The 25,801-nt window shown below is 38.4% G+C and overlaps 2 protein-coding genes across 2 annotated transcripts; both read left to right on the top strand.

Moving 5' to 3' along the window:
* The first annotated feature begins 8,196 nt into the window (after positions 1-8,196).
* On the top strand, positions 8,197-9,398 carry LOC103832526 (actin-depolymerizing factor 7). Its single transcript, XM_009108545.3, has 3 exons — positions 8,197-8,384; positions 8,545-8,804; positions 8,982-9,398. Exons 1-3 carry the CDS (start codon positions 8,382-8,384, stop codon positions 9,130-9,132), a joined length of 414 nt encoding a protein of 137 aa, XP_009106793.1. The 5' UTR covers positions 8,197-8,381; the 3' UTR covers positions 9,133-9,398.
* A 1,040-nt stretch (positions 9,399-10,438) lies between these two features.
* LOC103832535 (protein DETOXIFICATION 50) lies at positions 10,439-25,453 on the top strand. The gene has a single exon (XM_033281558.1). The coding sequence runs from the start codon at positions 17,835-17,837 to the stop codon at positions 19,392-19,394; it is 1,560 nt and encodes a 519-aa protein (XP_033137449.1). The 5' UTR covers positions 10,439-17,834; the 3' UTR covers positions 19,395-25,453.
* Positions 25,454-25,801: the final 348 nt, after the last annotated feature.

The following is a 25,801-nucleotide window of genomic DNA, read 5'->3' as shown; positions in this document are numbered from 1 at the left end:
TCCAGCCCCTCTAGTGTCTCGACCTTACTGAAGATAATGCGCACATATGAAGGTCTCTCGGGCCAATGCATAAACTTCTCAAAGTCTGCCATTACCTTCTCTGCTAGAACTCCCTCAGAGGTTAAGCTTTGGGTAAAAGCGGCCTTAGGTATTGATGCTGAGGGTGGGCTAGGAAAGTATCTTGGACTACCTGAGCACTTCGGGAGGAAAAAACGAGACATCTTCGCATCGATTCTAGACCGCATTAGACGAAAATCCCTAAGTTGGACTTCAGTATGAATGCGTTATTCTGCGTCTGATAACGAGTTGTGCTCCGGCCCCAGATACGCTAGCTTGGCTCCTGGACAAATCTGGTGTATATACCACGAAAACAGGATATGGAGCGGGTTTAAACATTGACGATCGGGCCCCTCCTGAGGTTGGGTTTAATTGGACTAAAAGCATCTGGAACGTTAAAACCGCTCCAAAGCTGAAAGATTTCTTGTGGAAGGTGGTCCGTAGAGCTATCCCTGTGAGTGCCAATCTGGAAAACATGGGAATTCTACCCTTTGGCTGCAAGACGTGCAACGCAAGAGAGGATTATCTACACGTGTTCTTAAACTGCGAGGTGGCAAAACTGGTATGGGATCTGGCTCCGCTATCTACTCGACCTTCCTCGCTGACCCCCTCCATTGCATCACTGATTTCTAATGCTCCCATTCTTACGAATCTACCCCCTCTTGGTCTTACGGTGCCCCTATGGCCATGGATTTTGTGGAATCTATGGAAAGCTAGGAACAAACTCTGTTTCGAAAACATGATTTTTTCTAGTATGGAAATCATTGCAAAAGCTATATCTGATGCCAAGGAGTGGCAATCTGCTCAAAGCCAGGAGACGACGCAAGAGCTTACCTCAGCCCCTCAAACTACCCGACCCAACTCTGCCTTACTAAGCGATGGCCCTCCCCGCACTGTAAGATGTAATGTTGATGCAGCGTGGGATCAGAGATCAGGCAATTGTGGCACCCGAGCAATCTTTTCAGGTGATAATACCTACCCGCTATCGAGTCCTCGCAGCGACTCACACAGTCATATCTCATCGGCGTTAATGGCTGAAGCCCTCGCCATCCGTTCTGCGGTCATGTATGCCGCATCATCAAATGTTAAAGTCCTAATGATTCTGTCTGACTCCCTCTCCCTGGTCAAGTTACTGAAGGAAAGGAGGTCCATCCCAGCGTTGTTTGGAATTGTGTTTGATATCTATCACGTTAGCTCTACCTTTGATTTTGTCTTTTTTCGATATGTTCCCCGCTTGTGTAATGTGGAGGCTTATGCTGTGTCAAAATCAGCCCTTTCATTGCTTAACGAATCCTCCGTCAATGGAGTGTAAGACCTTTTTACTTGAATGAATGAATGAATGTTTGATAAAAAAAAGTATGATTGGTGATTTTTAAGACTGTAGATAAAAATTAAAGCTAAAGTCATTTGTTACAGCCCAACCAATCACCCCCCATGTTCTTTAATGATTTGCTTATATTTTTATTCGTAAAAGAAATATTTTAAGCATGATATCCTTTTATTTATTATTAAGAGATAATTACTCAATTAGTATAGAAAAAGTTATTATATAACTAGAATAGCATACATTTTCTGAAAATTACTCAAATGTTGGTTACCCCTAGTGAATTACAATAAACACTCTTGGTTAGTTTTTTTATACTGTGACTATTTATAGTAAAAATGATTAAAATTATTATGAAATCCACGTCACTAATAACTGTAATCCACGTCACTAATAAATGTGATCTCAATTAAAAGACGTTTAACTTAAAAATTCCATTGATAAAAAAACTTAAAATTTCTTTCGTCGATTAAACCCTCACTGCCATTTGAGTCGACACTGTCTTCTACGAAATCATCTTCTCCGCAATCGTCTTCTCCGTAAGCGTCTTCTCTGAAATAGTCTTCTCCGCAATCGTCTGAAATCGGCTTCTTCGGTATGATTTGATACTTTACTTTGAATTTTCGAGTTTGTGCCTTAGTTTTATTTATGTTGTGGCCGAGTTAGTTTTTTGTTGCGGCTGATTTATATATGCAGTTGTGGCTGAGTTACTTCCTGCCGATCTCTGAAAACTTAGCTATAAGCAGATTGCGTTCCGAAGAGAAAAGGCATTTACATTCCAAAAACACCCAAATTGGTGATTGTGGGGTGTATTCATTGACTTTTTTCGAGTGTATGATTGACAGTCCTTACTTTTCTGGAAGAAACGAGATTATCGGTGGTGGGTTATGATGAATATTGGATATTTGATGAAGGGCTACATGAGAAGAAGGAGAAGATACGATTGAGGTATGTCTCTTACTCTCTTTCAAATTTTGTATTGTTTGTGATTTATACCTGTTGGATCCAATTTCGGTCAGTATGTAAATGGGCCACGATCAACTAAATGGGCCACAATCAACTAAATGGGCCGCGAAGAGTTAAAGCCCACAGCGAGCACTCGAGTTTCAAACGGAGACTTCGAAGATCCAGAGATCACAGAATGATTGCTGAGATCGCAGAGCAGTTGCGAAAATCACGAGAGCGGCATGCTATAAGAGGAGGTGGACATATAAGGAAGAGGACACGTTGAAAACCCTAGAGAGAGCTACACCCACACTTTGACCTTGTTTTCATCGATCTTTAGACCTTTTCCTTGAACGATCTCATTGTAACATTCGATCTCGTTTTACTCATTGTATTCACTCTCATTCATCAATAAAAGTCAATTGTTACCTACCGGAAACTGATTATATTGTTGTGTTCTAAAGATATCGTTGCCTACATAATTTATTTTCTCCTGATTAAACTCACAATCACTATCAAATTCTTAGTGTAGATTTTAGTGAAACTCATCTGCTCGTGGCTCATATATTGTTGTTTCTACTGCATACCTCTCGTGATAGTGATCATCTGCCCAACTGCCAATTGAATAGTTTCCTTCTTGTGCATGGTCGATTCCATTGTCGATCGATGTGTAGTTGGTGATGTTGGTTGATGCTCGTGTACGGTTTGTCTGGTGATGATGAGTGTCGATCGATGTGGTGTAACCTCTGTCGATCGACGTCGCATTCCTTATCCTATAAGAATTGTGGAGAAGTCTATCTTCTTTTGTAAGAAAAGCATGATACTCCATAGCTCGTTCCTCCTTATAATCCTCATCATAATCTTATGTATGCAGATTATCTAAGTCTGAAGGTGTTGTAGTGTCTATAGCAAAAGTGGAATTGTAGTAGTCATTCTCCCAACTGTCAATAGAACCTTCTGTAAAATCTTCTATGATATCGCTTGGACTACTGTCGATCGATTCTTCGAGGTGATTGTCGATCGATTTTTGATGGTTGAAACTGTCGATCGATGTTGGGGTGTGAGTCTCGATCGATTCTGAATAGTCTGTTTCGTACTCAGCTCCACAGTGACATGCTGCTATGAGTCCTTGATCATCTTTGATTCTTCTGGAGGACGTCTTTGGCTTTATAACTGGAATTGGATCATAGTATATGTGCAAGTCTATGAGGGTCAGGCACAACTGGTTGGTTTGCATGTTGCATACTGCTCTTACTGTTGACAAGAAAGCTCTTCCAAGTAATATAGAAGAGTTCCAGTTCAGCTTGATATCCAAGACATGAAATCTACTGGAACTAGGGCATTACCAACCTGCACCTCAAGGTCTCCGATATCTTCTCCTGAGTTCGTCTGAGAACAATCCACAAAAGTGATTCCCTGAAGGCTCTACCTTCAGACCTAGCTGGCCTGCTGTAACCCTAGGTAGAATGCTGACTGATGCTCATGTGTCACATAATGCATGTGGGAACTCAATACCTTACATCAGACATGGTATTGCACACTTCCCATGATCACTCTTCTTCTTCAGTGTAATCCTATTCTTCATCTTATCTCTGACCTGATGGAACATTCTCCTAATGTCCTCTTCAGTCTCCTTGGTCTCTCTGAAGAACATCCACAATATGTGGGTAAATTAAGCTTCCTCAAATGGTGTCTCCAGTGAAATCCTAAGGACTCTCTTAAGAAAACTTTTCATCTCCTTCCCATTAGCTCCCCTCTTCAGATGCTTAGGAACCTTCTCCTTTCTTCTCCTCAAGGTTCTCCCCATAGTAGCCTAATCAACTTGCATAGGCTCTGGTGCATCTTCTAAATGTGTACTGGTGTTCTCTGGTGGGTTAGCTGAAGGTTTTGGTTGTGGCCTGAGTGCATTGATTCGTACAATGCCGATCTTTGGAAACTCTACTCGGAATGTGAGAGGTGCTCGTTGATTGATGGGTTATGGAGATTGTCAATCGGTGGTGGTCACTCGTTGTCGATCGATGGCTAGGTCAGTTTTCCGATCGATGTTGGCATGAAAAGGGCTGGGCGGATGTGGGTGTCTTGCTGCGAACTCCTCGTGGGTTATGATCCTTACAGCATTGCAAGATGCAACCGACTCTGTGGGTGTCGTTAATCGATGCTCTGAAAAGCTTGTCAATCGGTTCTGGTTGAAGTCCGTCGATCAATGTTCGAAGTTTGACTTTGATCGACACCAATACGATCCGCCAAAACTCATTAAACTTTCTACTTCGAAATCTACTTCTTACAGCTTCTCATGCTTCACCACTTGCCAGAAATCATCATCTATGATGGCATTCATGTGGTGCTTCATCACATCATCTCCTCTCCCCCTTGCTAAAGCTTCTTGCCTCTTAACAACTTCTTATATCTGAACTACCTGTATTTCCAGCTTCTTCACATGAGTGCTCAAAGTCTCAAACTTTGTGTTCAGGTTGTTGTAGACAAAATCAATCTTCCCATTGAAATCCACCGTCAGGGTCTGCTGTCCTTCAAGGACCCGATCAAGCATTGCTTCTATTTTGGTCTCTTGAGTTTGTGGTGGTGGTTTGTGGTAAGATGAGTTTACATAACTCCTGATTTTGTTGCTGTTGTAGTTATGGCTGTAGGGTTTTTGGTATTGCGAACTCTGGTTGAAGTTACTACTCTGTCCATTGCCATAGAAGTTTTCATTTCCACTCTGGTTTCCAAACCTCTAGAATCCAGTTCCACTGATAAAGTTCACATCCTCCTCTACTTCTGATTTATCCTCTGTATCTATAACATCTACATCATATACTAAGCAAACCTGCTTCATGAGAAGCTTGTGAACACTGTCCAACTTTGCCTTCACCTCGTCCATCTGCTCCTTTCCAAGGATAGCTACAAATTTCCTTCTCTCAAAATCAGTGTTCTTGGTGCTATTGCTGGATGCCAAGTTCTCAATAAGTCTCACAGCCTCTTCTGGATTCTTAGTGTTGAAGTTCCCTTCACTAGACGCATCAAGAGCCATCTGATACTGCACTGTGATGCCTCTGAAGAAAGTGCTAAGCAGCTGCACTTCATTTAATCCACGGTGTGGACAATCTCGTTGGTAAGACTTGAATCTGACTCAGAAGCTTCTGAATGACTTTCTAGGCTCATGCGTAAATGTAACAATCTTGCTCTTCAAATCTTCAGCACGTGCCTCATCAAAGAAGTTACGCAGGAATGCGTTCTTGATGTCGGCCCATGATGTAAGAGATCCTGGTAGTAACTGCTTAAGCCAATACGAAGCATCTCCAAGTGAGTTCTTGAGAGCTTGCAGAATAGGTAGTCATGAGGGACTCCATTGACTTTGATAGCAGATATAAGATCCTCGAACCTCTCCAGATGGTCCATTTGATGCTCGTAGGATAACCCACTGTAAGGTGTCCATCCCGCCAGAGTGTAGTACTGCGGCTTCAACTCGAAACCACCTCTCTGGATAGCTGGAGGACGAATAGCTGATCTGTTGGCATAGAACTGATATGGACGGTTGTAATCTGCCAACGTTCTGGGGCGAGCAGCCTCATCTACAGGTTGAGGAACTCCTGTAGCATCAGTATCAGGCTCAGGGATTACAGTCCCCTGAGCATCTATCCTCTGACCTGCTGCATTACGCAGATGACCCTCCTGGTCATGCCGGTCTCAATTCTCATCTTGTATAAGAACTAAAGTTGCAACCATGTCTCGCGGCTCAATATCGATCGATGTTTGGGATGAAGTATCAATCGATGTGGGATAGAAGATGTCGGTCGATGGAAGAATAGTTTCGGTCGATGGTGGTTGGCGAGTGTCGATCGATGAACTAGTGTTGTTGTCGGTCGACGAGGAGCGTCTTCCTTTGCGGATCGAACGTTCCAAGCTTGCAGGATCTGATAAAAATAGCAATGGTGTTTCCTTGTTGTTTCTGGTACTGTTGGGCATGCACCTGAAAAGACAAGAAAAATTTTATGTTAGAAAGAGGTTTAAAGAAGTAACCTAGACTAAATCAAAGTAGATCTCACTCAAATTACCCTAAGAAGTGAATTACTCTCTCAAATAAGATGTTCAATTGTAGTACTTAGGAATCGAATCCACAAGGAGCTAGAGTACCTAATAAATATAATCAGAATGATTAAGCTAGGTTGATTATGTTTAAATGTAAATAGCAAGTTGTGAGCAAGGTAGTTGCTCGGTTGGTTTGATTGGGTTTTTGATACTTAAATGAAATAACTAGACTAAGGGTTTCTATTCAGGTAATCATAATTATAATCCTACAGATGCTTAACAGTTATATTCATGATATTATAGAGCTCAATCACTTACAAACCGATCGGCGTTCGCTTTCTAGGTTTGCTTATTGACCAGATCTAATGGTCTCAACAGTAGGTCATACAAATTAGAAAGTTTTTCTTGAATCATCGATCAATACACCTTTTGCACCGCCGATCGATTATTCTATAGGAATATTGATCGACGCGCTCTTAGTCAAACTTTATGCGCATGTTGAATAATGCTCACTAGGCTTACTAGATCAGCTTTCGCCTTACTCTAACAATCCTAGCTCAATTATGACGGATTTAGGGTGAGATTCAAGTGTTAACTTGTGCCTACAACTCCTTGGTTAAGGTTCTAGTTAGCTAAACTAGAAACATGCATTAATGACAATCATATTGATGAATATCACAACTAGCAATCTATAGTTAGGGCTAATCTCTCATAAGCTATTTGAACTCTAAACATAACAGTAGAACTACTCATACATAGTTAAGCAATTCATAACAACAATAAAGTATAAAAATTGCATAGATAAAAAAAATATAAAAATGGAGTTCCAATCACAAATCTCTCTGGATCTTCTCTCCAACTCTACTAAATCCTAGAGAACCTTTTTGCTGTGAAAACAAGAGAACAAGAAAGAACACTTTGCCTAAAACACATGGGCAAGCTATAAATATTAGGTTAAAAACTCGTCAGAGGCAGTCTTGTAATTTGGTGAAATTTTGGACTCTAAGTCGGCTGGAACCAAACAGGCTTCTGCGCGCTTCGCCGTCGATCGATGTCACAAGGCGTGCATCGATCGTTTATTTCCTCTGAATGTCGACCTCTGGTCTTGCTCGATGGTCAGCTCGGGGGTTCTCTCCTTTTATCTCCAAAATGTTCCAAAGTCATCACTTTTTTCCAAATCACTCATGAACCTATACATATACTAAATTAACCCTAAAACATAATAATTAGTTATTAAAACACTTATAAACCATGGCTAAAAGTGGGTAAAATCCATGGTCTATCAAAAAACAAATCAACTGAACAACTGCCTTGTTTGCTTTGCTTGCTATTTACTGTTTTCATAATTTACCTAGCTTAATCACTGCTGATTAGGATCTATTGTGTGCCCCATATCCTTGTGGATTCGATCCCTAAGTACTACAATTGAACCTCTTATTGGAGAGAGTAAAACCACTCCTTAAGGTAATTTGAATGATATCATCATCTATATCCTTCCATTACTGTAGCTCAAGCAAACTTAACTAATGACGTATTTTCTGGATATGTAAAAAAAAAAAATTAAATATAATTTGATGACTAGGTAGCTAAATCAATTCTACTAAAAAAATTTCTGTATATCCGAATGTTACAATAGTGTCATGTAATGAAACCACATATCCCATCAGCTGCTTCATATAATTGCTAAAATGATTCAACCGAGCAAGAACCAATTGATTAAAACCGCAAATGGTTATCTCAATTAAATGATAGACATATATAGGCATTAGCATGGATGGATAAGAAGAAAATAAAAATATCCTTAAAATAGAATAGAAAGAAGGGATGATTAAGCGAATTTGAAGGATAGAGAGGAAGAAAGGTGTGGGTTTGATGTTTAAAAAGAAGAGGGGTTGTCCGAGTTCCTCTCCATTGGCTTATTCAAATCAAACTATAGAATCTCCCCTCCCACAAAAGAGGACAAAAACAAAAACAAAAACAAAAACAAAACAAAAAGTCCCATCTCTCTTGCCTCCATCAACCAAACACAATGGTGTGTTCTCTCATTCTTATTGTGGCGAAAGTTGTGTTATAGACGTTTGAACATTGTTTCTTGTTATGCCTCATACACTAACGCAACAATATATTTTGGAACTATGACTTATCTGTCTATATTTTTTATCTTAAACTTATGTTTTATATGAATTGAAAAGGCGAACGCGGCGTCGGGAATGGCGGTGGAAGATGAATGTAAGCTCAAGTTTTTGGAGCTAAAATCGAAAAGAAACTATAGGTTCATAATATTCAGGATAGACGGACAACAAGTGGTGGTGGAAAAGCTGGGAAGTCCCGAGGAGAACTACGACGATTTCTCCAATTCCCTACCTGCCAATGAGTGTCGCTATGCTGTCTTTGACTTTGACTTCACCACTGCTGAGAATTGCCAGAAGAGCAAGATCTTCTTCATAGCATGGTATTACAAAACCCTCATGAAACATAAACCTTTTATGTTATGAAACAGTTACATATATCATGCATAGTGTGGGTCTGAACATGTGTAGCACAAATCACTTAGACTAAATGTCATGGTTACATGTTGTCAAACATATAAAAATGACTGTATTGGATTATTCATGTACGTATATGGTAGGTCACCGGATTCATCGAGGGTGAGGATGAAGATGGTGTATGCGAGTTCAAAAGACAGGTTCAAGAGAGAATTGGATGGGATTCAAGTGGAGTTACAGGCCACGGACCCGAGTGAGATGAGTTTCGACATCATCAAAAGCCGAGCTCTATAGGTTCATTTATGCCTGATTTCTTATAATATATCCATCCATAAATGATCCATCATCATCATTTAAATTAAAGAACTTCTCCATGAAATGTTGTAATTTTCTTGCATGGTCTCTTTCATCCTTCTCCATCTTGAATATTTTCTCTCTTTTTGTTTTACATTTTAATTACGTGGGTTTAGTACTTTGCCTTTCGAGAAGATTAAAACCATGTAGCTTCTTGTGTAATAGTTGCATACTTTGGTTGTAAAATAAAATATATTACTTCTCTATCGCAATTTTAAAACAAGTCGATATGTATGAGCGAGACATATCCGTTATCGCTAGTCCCAAACGAATGTGCTCAACCCGCATAACTCAATTATAGCTATGGGTTTAATACTTTGCCTTAAGCTTAAAACGATGTAGCTTCTTGTGTACTAGTTGCATACTTCCGTTTTAAAATAAAACTTGAGTTTGACATAGTCGACTGTGCGGGTGTTTTTTTTAACTTTTTTAAGTAATTGTTTGTTTTGTACAAAATAATGGTATATATTTGACATTTATATGTATAAAATAATGTTTTAAATACGGTATTTCTAAATACACTAATTATAATAGTCTATAATGAATAATTTTATTTTATGTTTTTGAGCCGTCAACTGTATCACCCATATTTCTTATTATATATTTATCGTATTAGATTTGATTGGATTATTATTTATATGAAATATGAATAAAATAATATATTGACAGACTAATTTATATTATATTCATATAATATAAATTGACTATTTATATTTTACAGTATAAATGAATATAACTTCGCTGTTCAAAAAAATGAATATAACTTCATATTTATATTTTGATCATGGGTTTTTACATGTATGTTTTTACATTTGTAAGAGTGTGTAAATATTTATTTTGATCATGGTTTTTAACCCGTATATTTTGATCATGGTTTTAAATCAGGTATTCTATTTATGGTTAAATTGGAGCGTAAAATGCAAAATTATATGAAAAATATCGTACAATAGAACCTCTATATATATTAATAACGTTGGAACTTTGAAATTTTATTAAGTCATAGAGATATTAATTTATAAAAAATTTCTTATTTAGATTTCTTATTTAAATATATATTTATTCTAAGATAAGAAAAGTATTTGATTTTAGTGTATAGAAATTAATTGTTATTTTTTGAAATTTGACATTTATACTACTTATATTATATTATTTGGTATATATATATATATATATTGCATAGAACTTAAATGTTATTTTAGATACAATATTACTAAATCTCATCAAAAATATATTAAGTGTTATAGAAATATATAGATATTTCCATTGTGAATATAAAACAAACAATATAATACTAGCTTCTTACTTATATAAAATATGTATAAATATAAATAATAAATTTATAGTTTTAATGAGACCATATTTTACATAGAATTTTCTAAAAAAATATTATCTTATTATTTTATCGATTTATGTCAAATTTTAAACCGATCCAAGTTGGGACCGGTAAAATTATTAATTTATAGAGTATTAATTTATCGAGTATTATTTATAGAGGTTTTACTGTATATGCTAAATCAGTGGTACATTAAATCAATTATAGAATTTTATTTATAAATAAGCTAAATTGTAGGAAGTATTTATTTTTCCCTTCGAAAAAGGAATGAGCATGATTTTTAATAGCTGATTTAGTTTTTAATAGTAGAGAATATTTTTAAAATTTTGTATGTTCAAAAATAATAGTTTTTGTTAAGAATAGAAATAATGTTTATCAAAAATATACAAATACTTAACAATAACTCTCAAAAAATTAAAATAAACACACATAAATGGAACTGCCGACGAATGGGAAGAAATGGACCATAAGCTATCTAAGGGAGATATGACATAAATATAAATCAATTTTTTTTTAATCTGAAACAAAGCAAGATTCTGAATTTGTTCAAGATTTTCAATAACACTTTGGATTTGATAATATAGTCACAGTAGATCCAGTGGAGAGAAGTGGTGGATTAGCGCTTTTTTACAGTAATGAGTATCATATTAAGTTTTTATACTCTAGTAACAGAATGATAGATGTGGAAGCGGTGGTTCTTGGGAAAACGGTTTATCTAACTTTTGTGTATGGTGACCCAGTTCAAAAACTGAGGGAACAAGTGTGGAAACGTTTAACTAGATATGGGCTCTCGCGATCCGAACCCCGGTTCATCATTGGTGATCTAAATGAGATCACTGGAAACCATGAAAAAGAGGGAGGATCTTTTAGAAATACAGATTCATTTATTCCTTTTAACAACATGATAAGAAATAGTGGATTATTGGAGTTCCCGGCTCGGGGATACAAAATTTCATGGCAAGGGAGAAGAGGAAAAGAGAAAGGGGCAGTGATGATTAGATGTCAACTAGATCACGCTTTAGCAAACGAAGAGTGCACACTTTATTTCCCTGTTTTATACAATATATTTAGGGATGGTGGCATCTGATCATCGACCGGTGGTGGCATATCTAGAAAATAAAGTTCCCAGGAGGGAAGAAAAATTTCGATTTGATAAGAGATGGATTAGACAATAAGGTTTTATGGAATCAATTACAATGGGCTGATCAGATTATAGCGAAGGAGGAGCAGAGGGTATAGTGGCAAAAATTAGTAATTGTCATCATGAAATTGCTAACTCGAGGAAAAATAATCCACTTTTTGAAAAGGAAAAAATAAATGAGTTACAAAAAGCCCTCGAAGAGGTACAAATAGATAACACCAGGTCTCAAGAGGAAATTGTGGAGGTATCTATGAAGTTACAAAATGCATACAAAGGATGAAGAGGATTACTGGCATCAGAAAAGCAGGAATATGTGGTATTCATCTGGAGATCTTAATACAAAATTCTATCACGCGTTAACTAAGAAAAGACAGGTCTGTAATAGGATTGTCGGGCTACATGATGCTGCGGGAAATTGGATTACAGAGAATAACAGTGTGGAAAAGGTGGCAGTAGACTCTTTTGAAGATCTATTTAGTACCACTTCACCATCGGAGTTTTATAGTTTCCTGACAGAGGTAACACAGGGTATCAGTCCTCAGATGAATCAACGTTTGTTGAGGATAGCGACCGAGGATGAGGTTAAAGAGGCTTTGTTTATGATGCATCCAGAGAAAGTATCAGGACCGGATGTCATGACTGCTCTTTCTTTCAGTATTTCTGGCATATTATTAAGAATGATTTGGTAGAAATGGTGAATATTTTTTTTGGTTTCAGGAGAAATGGATTCAAGGTTAAATATAACTAACATCTGTATGATCCCAAAGACGGAGAGGCCTATAAGGATGACGGAACTAAGGCCAATTAGTCTTTGTAATGTAGGGTATAAAATTATCTTGAAGATTTTGTGTCAGAGATTGAAAATATGCCTTACCTCCCTCATTTCAGAAACTCAATCGGCATTTGTGGCAGGAAGGTTAATTTCTGATAATATTCTTATAGCTGAGGAAATATTTCATGGATTGTGGACCAATAAAGCATGTCAAGGAAAATCATGGCAATTAAAATGGACATGAGTAAAGCGTATGAAAGGGTGAAATGGGATTTTATCAAGGCCTTAATACAGAAGATGGGTTTTGATCTTTGTTGGATTAAACTAATGATGGAGTGTATATCATTGGTTTAATATCAGGTTCTACTAGCCATGTGGCCTAATTGTTCCACATAGAGGTCTACGTCAAGGGAATCATTTATCTCCTTATTTGTTTATTCTGTGCACTGAGGCTTTAATTGCAAATATAAATAAGGCGGAGAGAGGGCGACAACTAAGGGGAATATAGGTAGCCAGAGCATGTCCATCGATATCTCATTTGCTCTTTGCAGACGATAACCTCTTCTTTTGTAAAGCTCAAAAAGAAGAGTGTCAAACCATTCTCAGAATTTTTAAAGGAATATGAGGTAGTATCAGGTCAACTCATCAATTTTGATAAGTCTTCGATTCAATTTGGACACAAGATCGAAGAATCTGTCAGACAAGAGTTAAGGGATATTTTAGGCATCCAGAATTTTAAGAGGAATGGGAACTTACCTACGTTTTCATAGGTTTTTTGAGAAGATTCTCATGACACATTCATTTCTGGAACGAATTGGTCAACCAGAGGTGGATCTAGCTAACCATCGGGAGGAAAGTGTTCCTTTTAATGTGCACGATGCTACATCTATTCTCGAGTTTTCTTCGTCGCAAATGTTTTCGATACTTTTCCGTGACTCACTTGGTACAACGGAAACTGAAAGAAATGCTTTTGTGATTGAAGATTTCTCGTAGAAATTTTTAAACAAAACTGGCTTTCTAAAGCCGGAAAGGGTTTCAATACTTTGGCTAATCGTCGAATTTCAGTTTGATATTAGGACAGATTTTCTGTACGCATGATTGCGACAAGAAATGATGTATAGTCTTTGAGATTATGTTCATGATCGTCTGGATATGTTGCTAGCGTTTAAACGAATTTTAGATCGTCGTTTGCCCATTTGGGATGATTTGCTTTGACGAAATCGTTTTCTTGACGATTTGCAAAAGTTTTCGAAGTTTGGGAGTATACGAGTATAGTATACGTACCTACTCCCTTTTTTTTACGAAAGAAAACGGTTGAACCGATACTTTGAAGGGCTGTGTACGTTTCTTCTTCTGAGGTTTGGAATGATCAATAATCCGAGACGATTTGAAGACGACGCTTGGACTGTGATTTGGTTATTTCCACGTTCACGACTTGGAATATGTCGGTTCCGAGAAAATTGTTAGAAACGAATCGGTTTTAAGACGATGTTCATGTCTCTAATTTTTTCTCTCTTTAGGAAGCGAGATTGATATGCGTGGCGATCGTTTCTCAATTTTCAGAGAGTTTAGATCGGTTTGCAAGATCTGGTTGAACAGTTATGGAACTATATATCGAGACCGGAAAAATCGCCTAAGACTTAGTTCGCTAGACTATCCACCTAGGTTTTACGTTCCCTAAAGTTTTATGGCAGTCTCAAAGGTGTTTTTATTTCTTAGTAATTCCTACAAAAATTCTTAGTCTGATTTCAAAAATTTCAAGTCGGAAATACCTTAGTTCTCTCGAAGATGCAGTTTTGTCTCTTCTCAGTTTTGCTTGCTTATTTCCCCTTTCTCTTCTCGTGTATGTTCACTATTTTCGATATTGGTATTTATCCTTTGAAACTTGACATTTATCTTCCGAACTTGACTGTTATCTTCTCCTTAGATACGACATCAATTTTTATAAAAAAGTTCAACGTAATCGTATAGTTGAGGCGGCTAAGGTGTTAAGTTAACCGTTGCCGTTTTATACGATTAATTTGAATCCATGCGAGAAAACAAGTCTTTGCGGGTTTTTTATCGTAAACTTCAATGGTAACTCCAATCGAGACGACACAAGAGATGTTTCGATCGAGATTCGAAGGAGAACGCAAAGATGGAGGTAAGGGCGAGCAAGCCAAGGAGTTTAGACGAGTCTAATTTGTTTTCGTCGTAAAATCTCAACGGAAACTCCGACTGAGACGAAACGAAAAGCGTTTTAATGAGGACTCAAATGAGAACGTAAAGGAGGACTTTTCTGAGGCCTGACAGGTCGCTATGTAGCGAGTGGAGGTCTGACAGGTCGCTACGTAGCGAGTAGAAGCAAACCAAGAAGAGTCCTACTTGTTTTCGTCGTAAAATCTCAACGGAAACTCCGATTGAGACGAGACAAAAAGCGTTTCGATGAGAGTTCAAAAAAGAACGCAGAGTAGGAACTTTCTGAGGCCTTACAGGTCGCTATGTAGCGAGCGGAGGTCTGACAGGTCGCTACATAGCGAGTAGAAGCAAGCCCAGAAGAGTCCTACTTGTTTTCGTCGTAAAATCTCAACGAAAACTTCGATTGAGACGAAACGAAAAGCGTTTCGATGAGGATTCAAAATAGAACGCAAAGTAGGAAATTTCTGAGGCCTGAAAGGTTGCTATGTAGCGAGTGGAGAGTTGGCTTGAGCTTGGTCGCTACGTAGCGACCGAGCTGTGTGCATGCTCGGTCGCTATGTAACGACCGAGCCGTGTACTTGCTTGGTCGCTGCATAGAGACCGAGCTTGGCTGGAGCTCGGTCGCTACGTAGCGACCGAGCTGTGTGCGTGCTCGGTCGCTACGTAGCAACCGAGCCGTGTGCGTGCTTGGCTCGAGCTCGGTCGCTACGTAGCGACCGAGCAGTGTGCATGCTTGGTTGCTGCGTAGCGACCGTGCTTGGCTTGTCCGTGTTCCAATCGTCATACTCGAACTTATCCGTGGCTGTTTTAGATACGTATCCGTTACCTTGGGAAAGCCGGTGTCTGATCCAACCGAGACTCGAACAAGGTTTTAACGCGAGATCCTTTGTTGTGACATTCTTTACGAAGCATAATTGTCGCAGAATGATACTCACACTCATTTTTGCGGAGGTTTGGACATTAACTTTGTCGTAACCGTTTTCGACCCCAACAGCGACCGAGCGGTACTCGTGCTCGGCCTCTACGTAGCGACCGAGTGGTACGCATGCTCGGTTGCTACGTGTGCATGCTTGGTCGTTGCGTAGTGATCGTGCTTGGCTTGTCTGTGGTCCGATCGCCATACTCGAGCTCGTTTGTGGCTGATTTGGATACATGTCTGTTGCCTTCGGACAATCAGTAAATCAGTATTAAGTGGTTCGATTGAGATTTGAACACAATTTTACCGCAAGGCTCTTCGTAAAGATTTCTTTACGAAGATTACATTTCGTAAAAACGTTCATGCCGATTTTTACGGACTTTCGGATATTGATTCCGTCGTGACCGATTTTGACCCCAACACCTGACAATTCAGGTCAACCATGGCTTTCCTCACAAAGAATAGTTTGGATGCAAGCCTAAGATTCTCAATTCCTTCGTTCTTCACCTTTTATCCATTTGATTATAACATTCCCAAGAACAAGTGTAACATCATTAATTAGATTCTTGTCACTAATCATGTGATGACTACCCTCTGAATCTACTGTAATTGACTTATAGATAAGAGAATGAGAACCTTACTTCTTAGAGGAGATGATGATGGCTTTTGCAGCTTTGATTAGTAGCTCAATCTCACTCAAGCTGATGGGACCATCATTTGTCATTGCCTTGTTCCACATTTCTCCGCAATTGGATTCACTCATGAGAGAAGAGTAGGGCTCACGGTTCTCTCTATTACGACCAAGCAAATCACTATCATGTAACTTGTTTCCAATAAATTCGGCGTCGAGCCTCTTAGGCTTCATCTTCCTAGGGGATGACTTTAGCTAAGTTCAACTGAAGCCTTTCAGAACAGCTTTTGTGACTGAAACAAAGTTATATGAAAACAATTTTCATAAGGCTAAAGGAAGGATTATACGAAACACTAATTGTATGATAAAACCTAAATTGCACCTCTTTTTATACTATATATGTAGCCCCAATACCAAAACACATGCATAATTGGCCTAAGTCCTAGAATAAACTCTTTGGCCCTTTGCGAATTACACCTTCTTAAATTTCAAGAACCCCGATCCCGATTGCCAGGGAAGGCCTGAAATTAGAGCTTAATACTAGACTTTGTTATTATAAGAGATGAATCCTTTGGATCACTCCAACTACTCCGTGTATCTAAGGTGCATGTGACGTGTCTTGCACCAAAGATCTTGGTATGTTGTGTAACTGTTTGACCGCGGATCTTAGTTATTATTTATTAGACCTGGAGCTCGCTACCTCTAGCTGTGAAGTATCCTTTTTAGGTAAGAATAGCTAGGCTTTGTAGATGATCAAGTGGAAACTGTAAATTTAGCCCATTGCGATTGGGCCTATATCAGATTGGATTTATATATTAAATCCTTCTATAATTAACTAAGCTTCTTCACACCCAAAAATCCTTTTTCTCTTACTTATCTAACTTTTAAAAAAGAAAAAATATCTCAAATAAATCATGTCAAAGACGAAGTTACAATAATCTTTCTTCCAAGATTCTTTCTTCATGAGAAACTAAATTTACTTAAAAATTATTTTCCTCTTCTCTCCTTTTTCACAAATAAAGTAATCTTAATCGCAAGAATCTCTTTCCCATTGGTCATCACAAATGGTCCCTTTTACAAGTAGTTACATGTGTTTACATATTTAAGTAGAATATATTGGATAAATAAAAATCGAAGATGAAAAAAAATTAAGATTATGTCCTCAAAATATTTAGCATTTATATATAAAAATCTACTATATCTTTGAAAAAGGACCCACATTTCATTGTATTGATTCAAGCCACATAAAATTTTGTATATTGGATTCGAATCTTGTTAATGACACGTGTATACGAAATCAAACAACATACATTGTATGAGGTCCAACCGAGAGGAGAAAATTAGAAGCAAAGAAAGAAAGTATATCCTTAAAAAATTAAAACTTAGAGATGAAAATCTACTATTCGTATGAATGTTTACCACATGTCATTATGAATTGAAAGAGAATCGAAAGCGCGTGTACAACTTTATTATATAGTCAACACGTATATATATACACAGTTGTATATATTGATTTTATGATAATTGTTAATTAAAAGTAAGGAAAATATATGACCAAATTTGGAAAAAAATAATGTTAGAACTTCCAATGACTAATTTCACTATATAAAGCCAATGCTTAACCATACTTCTTCATCCCCTCCTGCTTCTATCTAACATAAAAGAGAAAGAATGTCTCAATCAAATCGTTTCAACGATGAAGTTACAGTACCATTTCTCCCAAATATCTCTCTTCACGAGAAACTACATTTACTTAAAAATTTCTTTGCGCTTCTCTCCCTCTTTGCAATAGATGCAATCTCCATTTTAAGAATCGCTTACCCATTGATCATCACAAATGTTCTCCTTTACTTTCGCTCCTTCATATCTATGTTTTTCCTGGCCGGTCTTGGTGGCCCCACTCTTGCAGGCGGCTCCCTCGCACTTGCATTTGCCAACATCACCGCTTACTCGTTCTTCTCTGGTTTAACCATGGGTGTAGACTCAATTTGCTCACAAGCAATTGGTGCAACAAACTATAAACTCTTCCGGGCAACAATCCGTCGAGGAATCATCCTACTCCTCGTCACAACTCTCCCTGTTTTTCTTCTATGGATAAACATCAAGAGGATTCTGAAATTGTTAAAACAGGACGAGGAGCTCGCATCCATAGCTCACACCTTTCTGCTTTACTCTGTTCCAGATCTCCTTGCTCAATCTTTCTTACACCCATTAAGAGCTTATTTCAGGACACAGTCAAAGACTCTACCTTTATCAGTATGCACAGGGATTGCGAGTGTTCTCCACTTTCCGGTTACATTCCTCCTAGTGTCATACCTCGGTTTTGAGATCAAAGGTATTGCTTTGAGTGGTGCTCTGTCAAATTTCAACCTTGTCGTATTTCTCTTCATCTACATAGCTTTCTTCGAAGAAAAGCTAAGTAAAGATGAGAAGGTCTCAGAGGAGTCGTATGAACAGAGTGTGAGAGAATGGAAGAAGCTGCTTGGTCTCGCGGTACCCAGTTGTGTTGCAGTTTGTCTCGAGTGGTGGTGCTACGAGATCATGATTGTGCTTTGTGGGTTACTTATAAACCCTAAAGTATCCGTTTCTTCAATGGGTATTCTCATCCAAATCACTTCCCTTGTTTATATTTTCCCTCATTCATTGGGCTCTGCAGTCTCGACTCGTGTAGGAAACGAGCTGGGTTCGAACCAGCCACAGAGAGCGAGAAGAGCCACCTTTGTCGGACTTGGTCTCAGCATCGCCCTCGGGCTCATGGCTCTCATATTCACTTTCTCAGTCAGAAAGGTATGGGCTACGTTTTTCACGGATGATGAAGAAGTCATTAATTTGACTATGATGGTTCTACCAGTCGTTGGCCTTTGCGAGCTGGGAAACTGCCCTCAGACTACTGGATGCGGCGTTCTCAGAGGGTCGGCGAGGCCAATGACGGGAGCTAATATCAATATAGCGGCATTTTATGTGATTGGTTTGCCTGTAGGAATGGTTTTAACTTTTTGGTTTGGGTTTGGATTCATGGGACTTTGGCTTGGGATGCTCGTGGCGCAGATATCATGTATGATTGGTATGATGGTGTCGATGTGTAGGATTAATTGGCCATTGGAGGCGGAAAGGGCTAGGGAGCTAACAGCGACGGAAAGGGCTAGGGAGCCAAAAACGACGGATGGCGTCATAAGCTTCAGCAATGTGGAAGATATGGAGGTTGGAAGGTTGGTGATTAGAGAGGAGTGAGTCTTTAAGAGTGATAGATAATTGCTCTTTTAATATGACCGTCTTCTTTAAAATAATAATAATAATAATAATAATAATAATAATAATAATAATAATAATAATAATATGACTTTCATATTTAATTGCAAGTTTGGCAGAATATTGCACAAACACTGACAGAATAATTAGTGAGACACCGTCTCCCATGCATTGTGATCTTGATAAATCATGTGTAATCTTTATGCTCCCACAGCTCACAGCACCGGCTGAACCGTAGCCATCTTCTGATGTTCTGACTCAACTCGCAAGTAACCGAAACAATCACAAGACGTCATGTCAAATGCATGACTCACCTCCACTTTTTCATGTATCTTGCAGCTAACATAAGTATAATCACCACCAAGTACTCTCGTATCATAGTTACTACTCGTGCAAAGAAACAAGCTTTTACTTTGAATAGGATCGGGTGGCTTGCTCTTCCTCAGTCCATAATGACAAGAAAAATAAAATTTCACTTGTTTCTCACAATTGAGAGCTCTCACCGTTCCATAATAAAGTAAAATTCCATAATAAAGTAAAACTACTAACTCTTCCTCTATCCATAATGACAAGAAAAATAAAATTTCACTTGTTTCTCATAATTGAGAGCTCTCACCATGCCATAATAAAGTAAAACTACTGACTCTTCCTCTGTCCATAATGACAAGAAAAATAAAATTTCACTTGTTTCTCATAATTGAGATCTCTCACCGTGCCATAGTAAGGTAAAAAACTACTGACTCTTCCTCTTTCCACAAAACATAATTTTATTTTTTTTTACAGCAAAAGGTTAAGGAACTAAAAAAATCTCTGGTCCGAGAACCATTTCGGGAGAACTGAATCAACATAAACCATAGCAGCTGGCGAAGTCCTAACACCTCGTGCCAGCTTGTCCGCCAGAGTGTTTTGCGCCCTTGGGATATGTTGGATAGTAAAGTTGAGAAAGAATTCCTTACATCGCAGAAACTCCTCCATATGTGTAGTGAACGCCGACCATTCTGTTGGTGTGGACACTATTTTCACCAATTGAGAGCAGTCAGTTGCAAACACCACTTCTGAAACTTGTAGGGTCTTCATACACTCCATCGCCCATATCAAAGCTTCACATTCAGCATGTAAAGGTGATAGACTTCTGCGAATAGACATTGCACCCATCATAGTATCAGTGGATTCATTTTTCCTATAGACCCATCCTTGTCTCGTGTAAAGATCATTTTCTTTCCATGCTCCATCAATATAACACTTATCGATGCCATTTGGCAGAGCTTCTCCTATAACATCTAGGGGTCCACGATTCATAGCCGCATCTTTCTGAGCTTCAGCCCATAAAACACCTTCTATCTCCGCAGTCCTGAGAATGTCAAAAGGGGTTCTTGTCTGATTCCTAAAAACTTTAGCGTTTCGATTCTTCCAAATATACCACAGTATCCATGGAAAATAATTCAAGTCCGGTTCCTTGGGTAACCGCCAGAAAAGATAGTCCATATTTATGAAAAGAAACGGGGTGGGGAAAACCCCCGGACATGAGGGAATATTAAATAAAGCCCAAGTTTGTAATGCCAACGGACATTCAAACAACACATGATTAATGGATTCTTCTTCATCTCCACATACTTGACACTGCGTATCACATTTTATCCCTCGGTAACGAAGATTCTTAGTTACCGGAAGACTTCCCTATAATATTTGCCAAACAAAATGTTTTAGCTTTGGAGAACATTGAAGCTTCCAAGAATGAGCCAAGAGTGGTTTAGTATTTGGTCCCGAAAAACTATCATGAGCTCCACTATCCGGAAATAATGTTTCCGTTTGATAACCTGATTTAACCGTATATCGACCATGGTCCGTAAAATGCCAGCCATATGAATCCGGTTTTGGATTACGACTAATAGCTATACTCCGTATAATATCCACATCATCCCGATGTATATAAGCTTTGAGCAAATTCAGATTCCAAGAAAGATCTTCTTGATTAATCAAATCTTCCACTTTAAGTAATGGATTTAAATATTGATTCGAAAATTTTTGTATTGCTGACCTCGGGCGAGGAGTAGGGATCCAAGGATCATTCCAGACCGAAATGCTTGAACCAGTTCCCACTCTTTTGATTAGCCCTTTATTAACCAGAGATCTAGCTGATGTAATACTTCTCTACCCGTATGAGGGAGAATATGATCTGATTGGGTCCAAAGGATCAGATTTCCTATAGTATCTTCCTTTAAAAACTCTTGCGAAAAGAGAATCAGGTTTATCTATTAACCTCCATAGCTGTTTCGCTAATAACGTCGTATTAAAATTTTGAATATCTCTAAAACTAATACCACCATTCACTTTATCTTTGCACATTTTATCCCATGAAAACCAATGCATTCCCTTTGTATTACCACTACCACTCCACCAAAAATGGGAAACTGTACTCGTAAGTTTTTTTGTAACCGTTTTTGGTAAACGAAAACATGACATAACGTGAGTTGGCATAGGTGATGCCACTGCTTTGATTAAAACTTCCTTTCCTCCTTTCGTAATGAATCGTATTGTCTAATTATTAACTTTATTATTAACCCTTTCATTAAAAAAAACAAAAATTTGTGATTTAGATCCCCCAAGACTCTCAGGTATTCCCAAATATGTTCCCCTCCCACCAATTGTAGTGATCCCCAAAATATGTTGTACCTCTAGACGAACTGCGTCTGGAACCTTGTGGCCAAACTGTAAGGACGATTTTAGGAAATTAATATGTTGCCCCGACGCTCTTTCATAGTCTTTCAAGATCTGTAGGATAGTTTCATATTCTTGCTTATTGGCTTTACAGAAAAAAAAAAGACTGTCATCCGCAAATAATAGATGTGAAATCGCCGGACTACCACTTGCAACTTTTAGCCCCGTTAGTAACTTTTCTTCCTCCTTTTTCCTTATATTCGCTATTAGTGCCTCAGTACACAAAATAAATAAGTAAGGTGATAACGGATCACCCTGACGAAGACCTCGATTTGGTACAATATGCCCTTTTGGTTGACCATTAATCATAACTTTATATTGTACCGATGTAATACAAGACATTTTCCGAGATACCCACCTTTGTGCAAATCCCAGCTTTAGCAGCATCGCCTCTATAAAAGGTCATTCCACTCTATCATATGTCTTGCTCATATCTGTTTTTATAGCCATAAATTTCTCCTACATGAATTATTCGTCCTTAATCCATGAAACATCTCTTGCGCAATCAAAATATTATCTGAAATTAATCTCTCAGAGACAAAAGCTGATTGTGTTTCTAAGACTAATCGTGGCAATAGTCTTTTCAAACGTTGGCAAAGCACCTTCGAAATAATCTTATATCCCACATTACAAAGACTGATGGGGCGCAATTCCATCATTCTACTCCGTCGCACCGTCTTTGGAATGGGACAAATATTGGTCATATTTATCCTCTCATCCAAATATCCAGTCCTAAAAAACTCGTTAACCATACATGTGATGTCTGATTTAATAATCGACCAGGACTGTTGGAAGAATAAAGCCGTCATTCCATCTGGTCCTGGAGCCTTTTTTGGATGCATCATAAATAAAGCAGATCGTACTTCCTCCTCTGATGCCCAAGAAGTTAGAGATCTATTTTGATCTTCCGTAATCAGGGTAGGTACCTCCTTTAAAAATTCCTCATAGCCCGAAGGTGATGACGTCGCAAACAAATCATTAAAATAATCTATCGCCACACCTTCTACTTCAGATTCTGATGTAACCCAATTACCGTCCCTATTATGCAAGCCCACAATCTTATTTTGTATCCTACTCTGCTTAGTCAAAGCATGGTAAAATTTTGTATTTCGATCGCCCTTTTGCGTGCCAAGTCGTTCTACATTTTTGTTCCCAATATAATTCTTCATCCCTATACGCTTTTTGCAATTTCCTGGATACATCTAACACTTCCTCATATGTCTTAGTATTATCACACTGAACTTCCTCCAAACCTTCTGAAGGGAATTAATCTTTTCCTTCCCATATGGAGGATTATTCTTCCTCCATGCCAAAATTTCATGTCTACAATTGATAATTTTGTCAACAATACCCGAGTTCTGTCTTCGTCTTTTTGAAGACCAACGTTTCGAAATGGAGTCCATAAGGCCATCCATTCCAATCCATATCTTATCAAACCTAAACTGCCTTCTTGTCCTTACAAGCTTTTCATCTAGATTCGTCACTATAGGCCTATGATCCCACCATTCCCAAATACTCTACAAAGGAGGACGGAAATAAATTGTGCCATTCCACATTCCCTAAAGCCCGATCCAGTCTACATCGTACCGTTTGTTTGTTCCTCGTCCCGCTCCATGACATAGTATTCTCCAAAGACGGGAATTCCAAAAGCCCACAGTTATCAATCATATTATTAAAATCTACAAAGGTGGACGCGTGTCTCAACACTCCCCCTTCCTTCTCATGATTACATGTTATTTCGTTAAGATCTCCTATAATAAACCACGGCTCCAATCTATTTATCCCAATTCGAATAAGACGTTCCCAAACTTGGTCCCGAAGATCCTGAACATGCTCCCCATAAACAAAAGAAATAAAAATAGTTTTTCCTTTATAACTTGTTTCAACGTCTATAATCCTATTACTTGAATAGATAATAGTTACCGGTGAATCATGGTTATGATAAAGGGCTAGTCCTCCACTCCTCCCAATTGGGTCCACCGTATGTAGATGTTTATAACCAAAATGAAATTGAAAATTCTGGACAAAACTAAACTGTTGTTTTGTTTCCGACAAGAAAAGAAAGGTAGGTTTATGTTTATACCATATCTCTCTCAGATAACTGATCGTATATTTACTCCCCATTCCTCTACAATTCCAACTCAATATTTTCATAATTAATTTCGTTGCATTATTTAAAAAAACTAAAATAAACCACCTTCCGATAATTGTAACCTTTACAAAAATCACCTTCCACCCACAAGTACACCAAGCATAGGGAATTAATCTTGTATTTTGATTAAAATTCTGAATCTCTGCATATTGTGATAAACCCTTTCCAAAAACCATTGTATATGAGCCGGATTCAGCTCGGTTAAACCATCTCCTTCGCTGACCAATTGCATTAGCCCATCTCCTTAACCAATAACATATCATTAAACATGAGCGAAGCAATGATTCCGCATAACCAAGTGATACACAAACACAAATTACAATATATAAAATATTATTATAGACAAAGTATTCTAGTTCCTGATATATACCTCTATATAAATCCATTACACAGACCAACTTAACGTCCATAAATTTAACTTGAGGAAGTACAAAGCCGATAGAGTTAATATTGTCAAGCCTAAAATCCCAACAAACACCAGTAACAACCGGGACGCTCGTCCTATCTTCCTGACCTCTTATAAACTTGTATCTTAGTGGGAAAACCCATCGCCTTATCACATTGTTTGTGAAAGCATCACTGCCCCTATTGCTCCGTTCCGTAACCACCCACCTCGTATGTAATCGTCTGTATAGTTCACTCCACATACCCAAACACAACACACCCGAAGCATAAACGCCAAGCCCCTGTCCAATAAAGAAACACCAATGGAACCCCACATATTGACAAACCAAACTACCTGTTCCAAACAAAATAGGATTGCTAATCATCCTTTCTACAAGCAAACCATTACACCCACAGCTTGTGACGCTAGCAATCAGCACACAGAACTTCTCCAAATCAGTTTGTAAGAACGGTATCTCCTCAACAGACTCCATAATAACCTCGATGGCAAAATGCCGATTCCAAAAAAACACTCTCCTCATCACTTGTCCCCATTTCTATGCTCCTAATAAACAAAGACCAAGATCCCATGTATCTCTTAACCAGAGAAAAGAAGACACTCCAATAACTGACCAAATACCATAGTCCCCGAGAAGGCATAGTCCTACACAAATCTAACCACCACCCGTACTCATAAGATCTCAAAACAAAAGAAAAACACTTAAATTTATTATTCCAACTCCCTGAAAACCTCAGAGGAAACTCATAGCAAAGATTGAAAGCAAAATCAAAACGAAATTCAAAGGGAATACTAGATCTTTCCCTACACTTATTCATTAAATTTTTGAGAACTTGTTAACTCCTTAATCCTGATCAGGATCTGCCTTGACTGAAGCCTTCTTTGGGGGTAATATACCCTTCTCCCCCCATCTTACTACCCTGCTTAGCCGTATGTTTCTTCCTTGGAGAGACGACACTCTGCACCAGCCGCTTCTTGAGCGTACCTCCCATCACAGCACCACATGGTTTCCCAAGCTTCTTCTTATTAGCCTGACGTTCTTTGCCTTCATTAACATTTGCAGCCTTCTGAGTTTCTGTCTCCATCAGATTCTCCTCCTCCTCCTCCTCCATCAGA

The sequence above is a fragment of the Brassica rapa genome, chromosome A10 (assembly GCF_000309985.2).
Source record: "Brassica rapa cultivar Chiifu-401-42 chromosome A10, CAAS_Brap_v3.01, whole genome shotgun sequence".
Taxonomy (NCBI): domain Eukaryota; kingdom Viridiplantae; phylum Streptophyta; class Magnoliopsida; order Brassicales; family Brassicaceae; genus Brassica; species Brassica rapa.
Note: the sequence above shows the minus strand (reverse complement) of the source record. Positions and strands in the feature narration are given on the sequence as shown.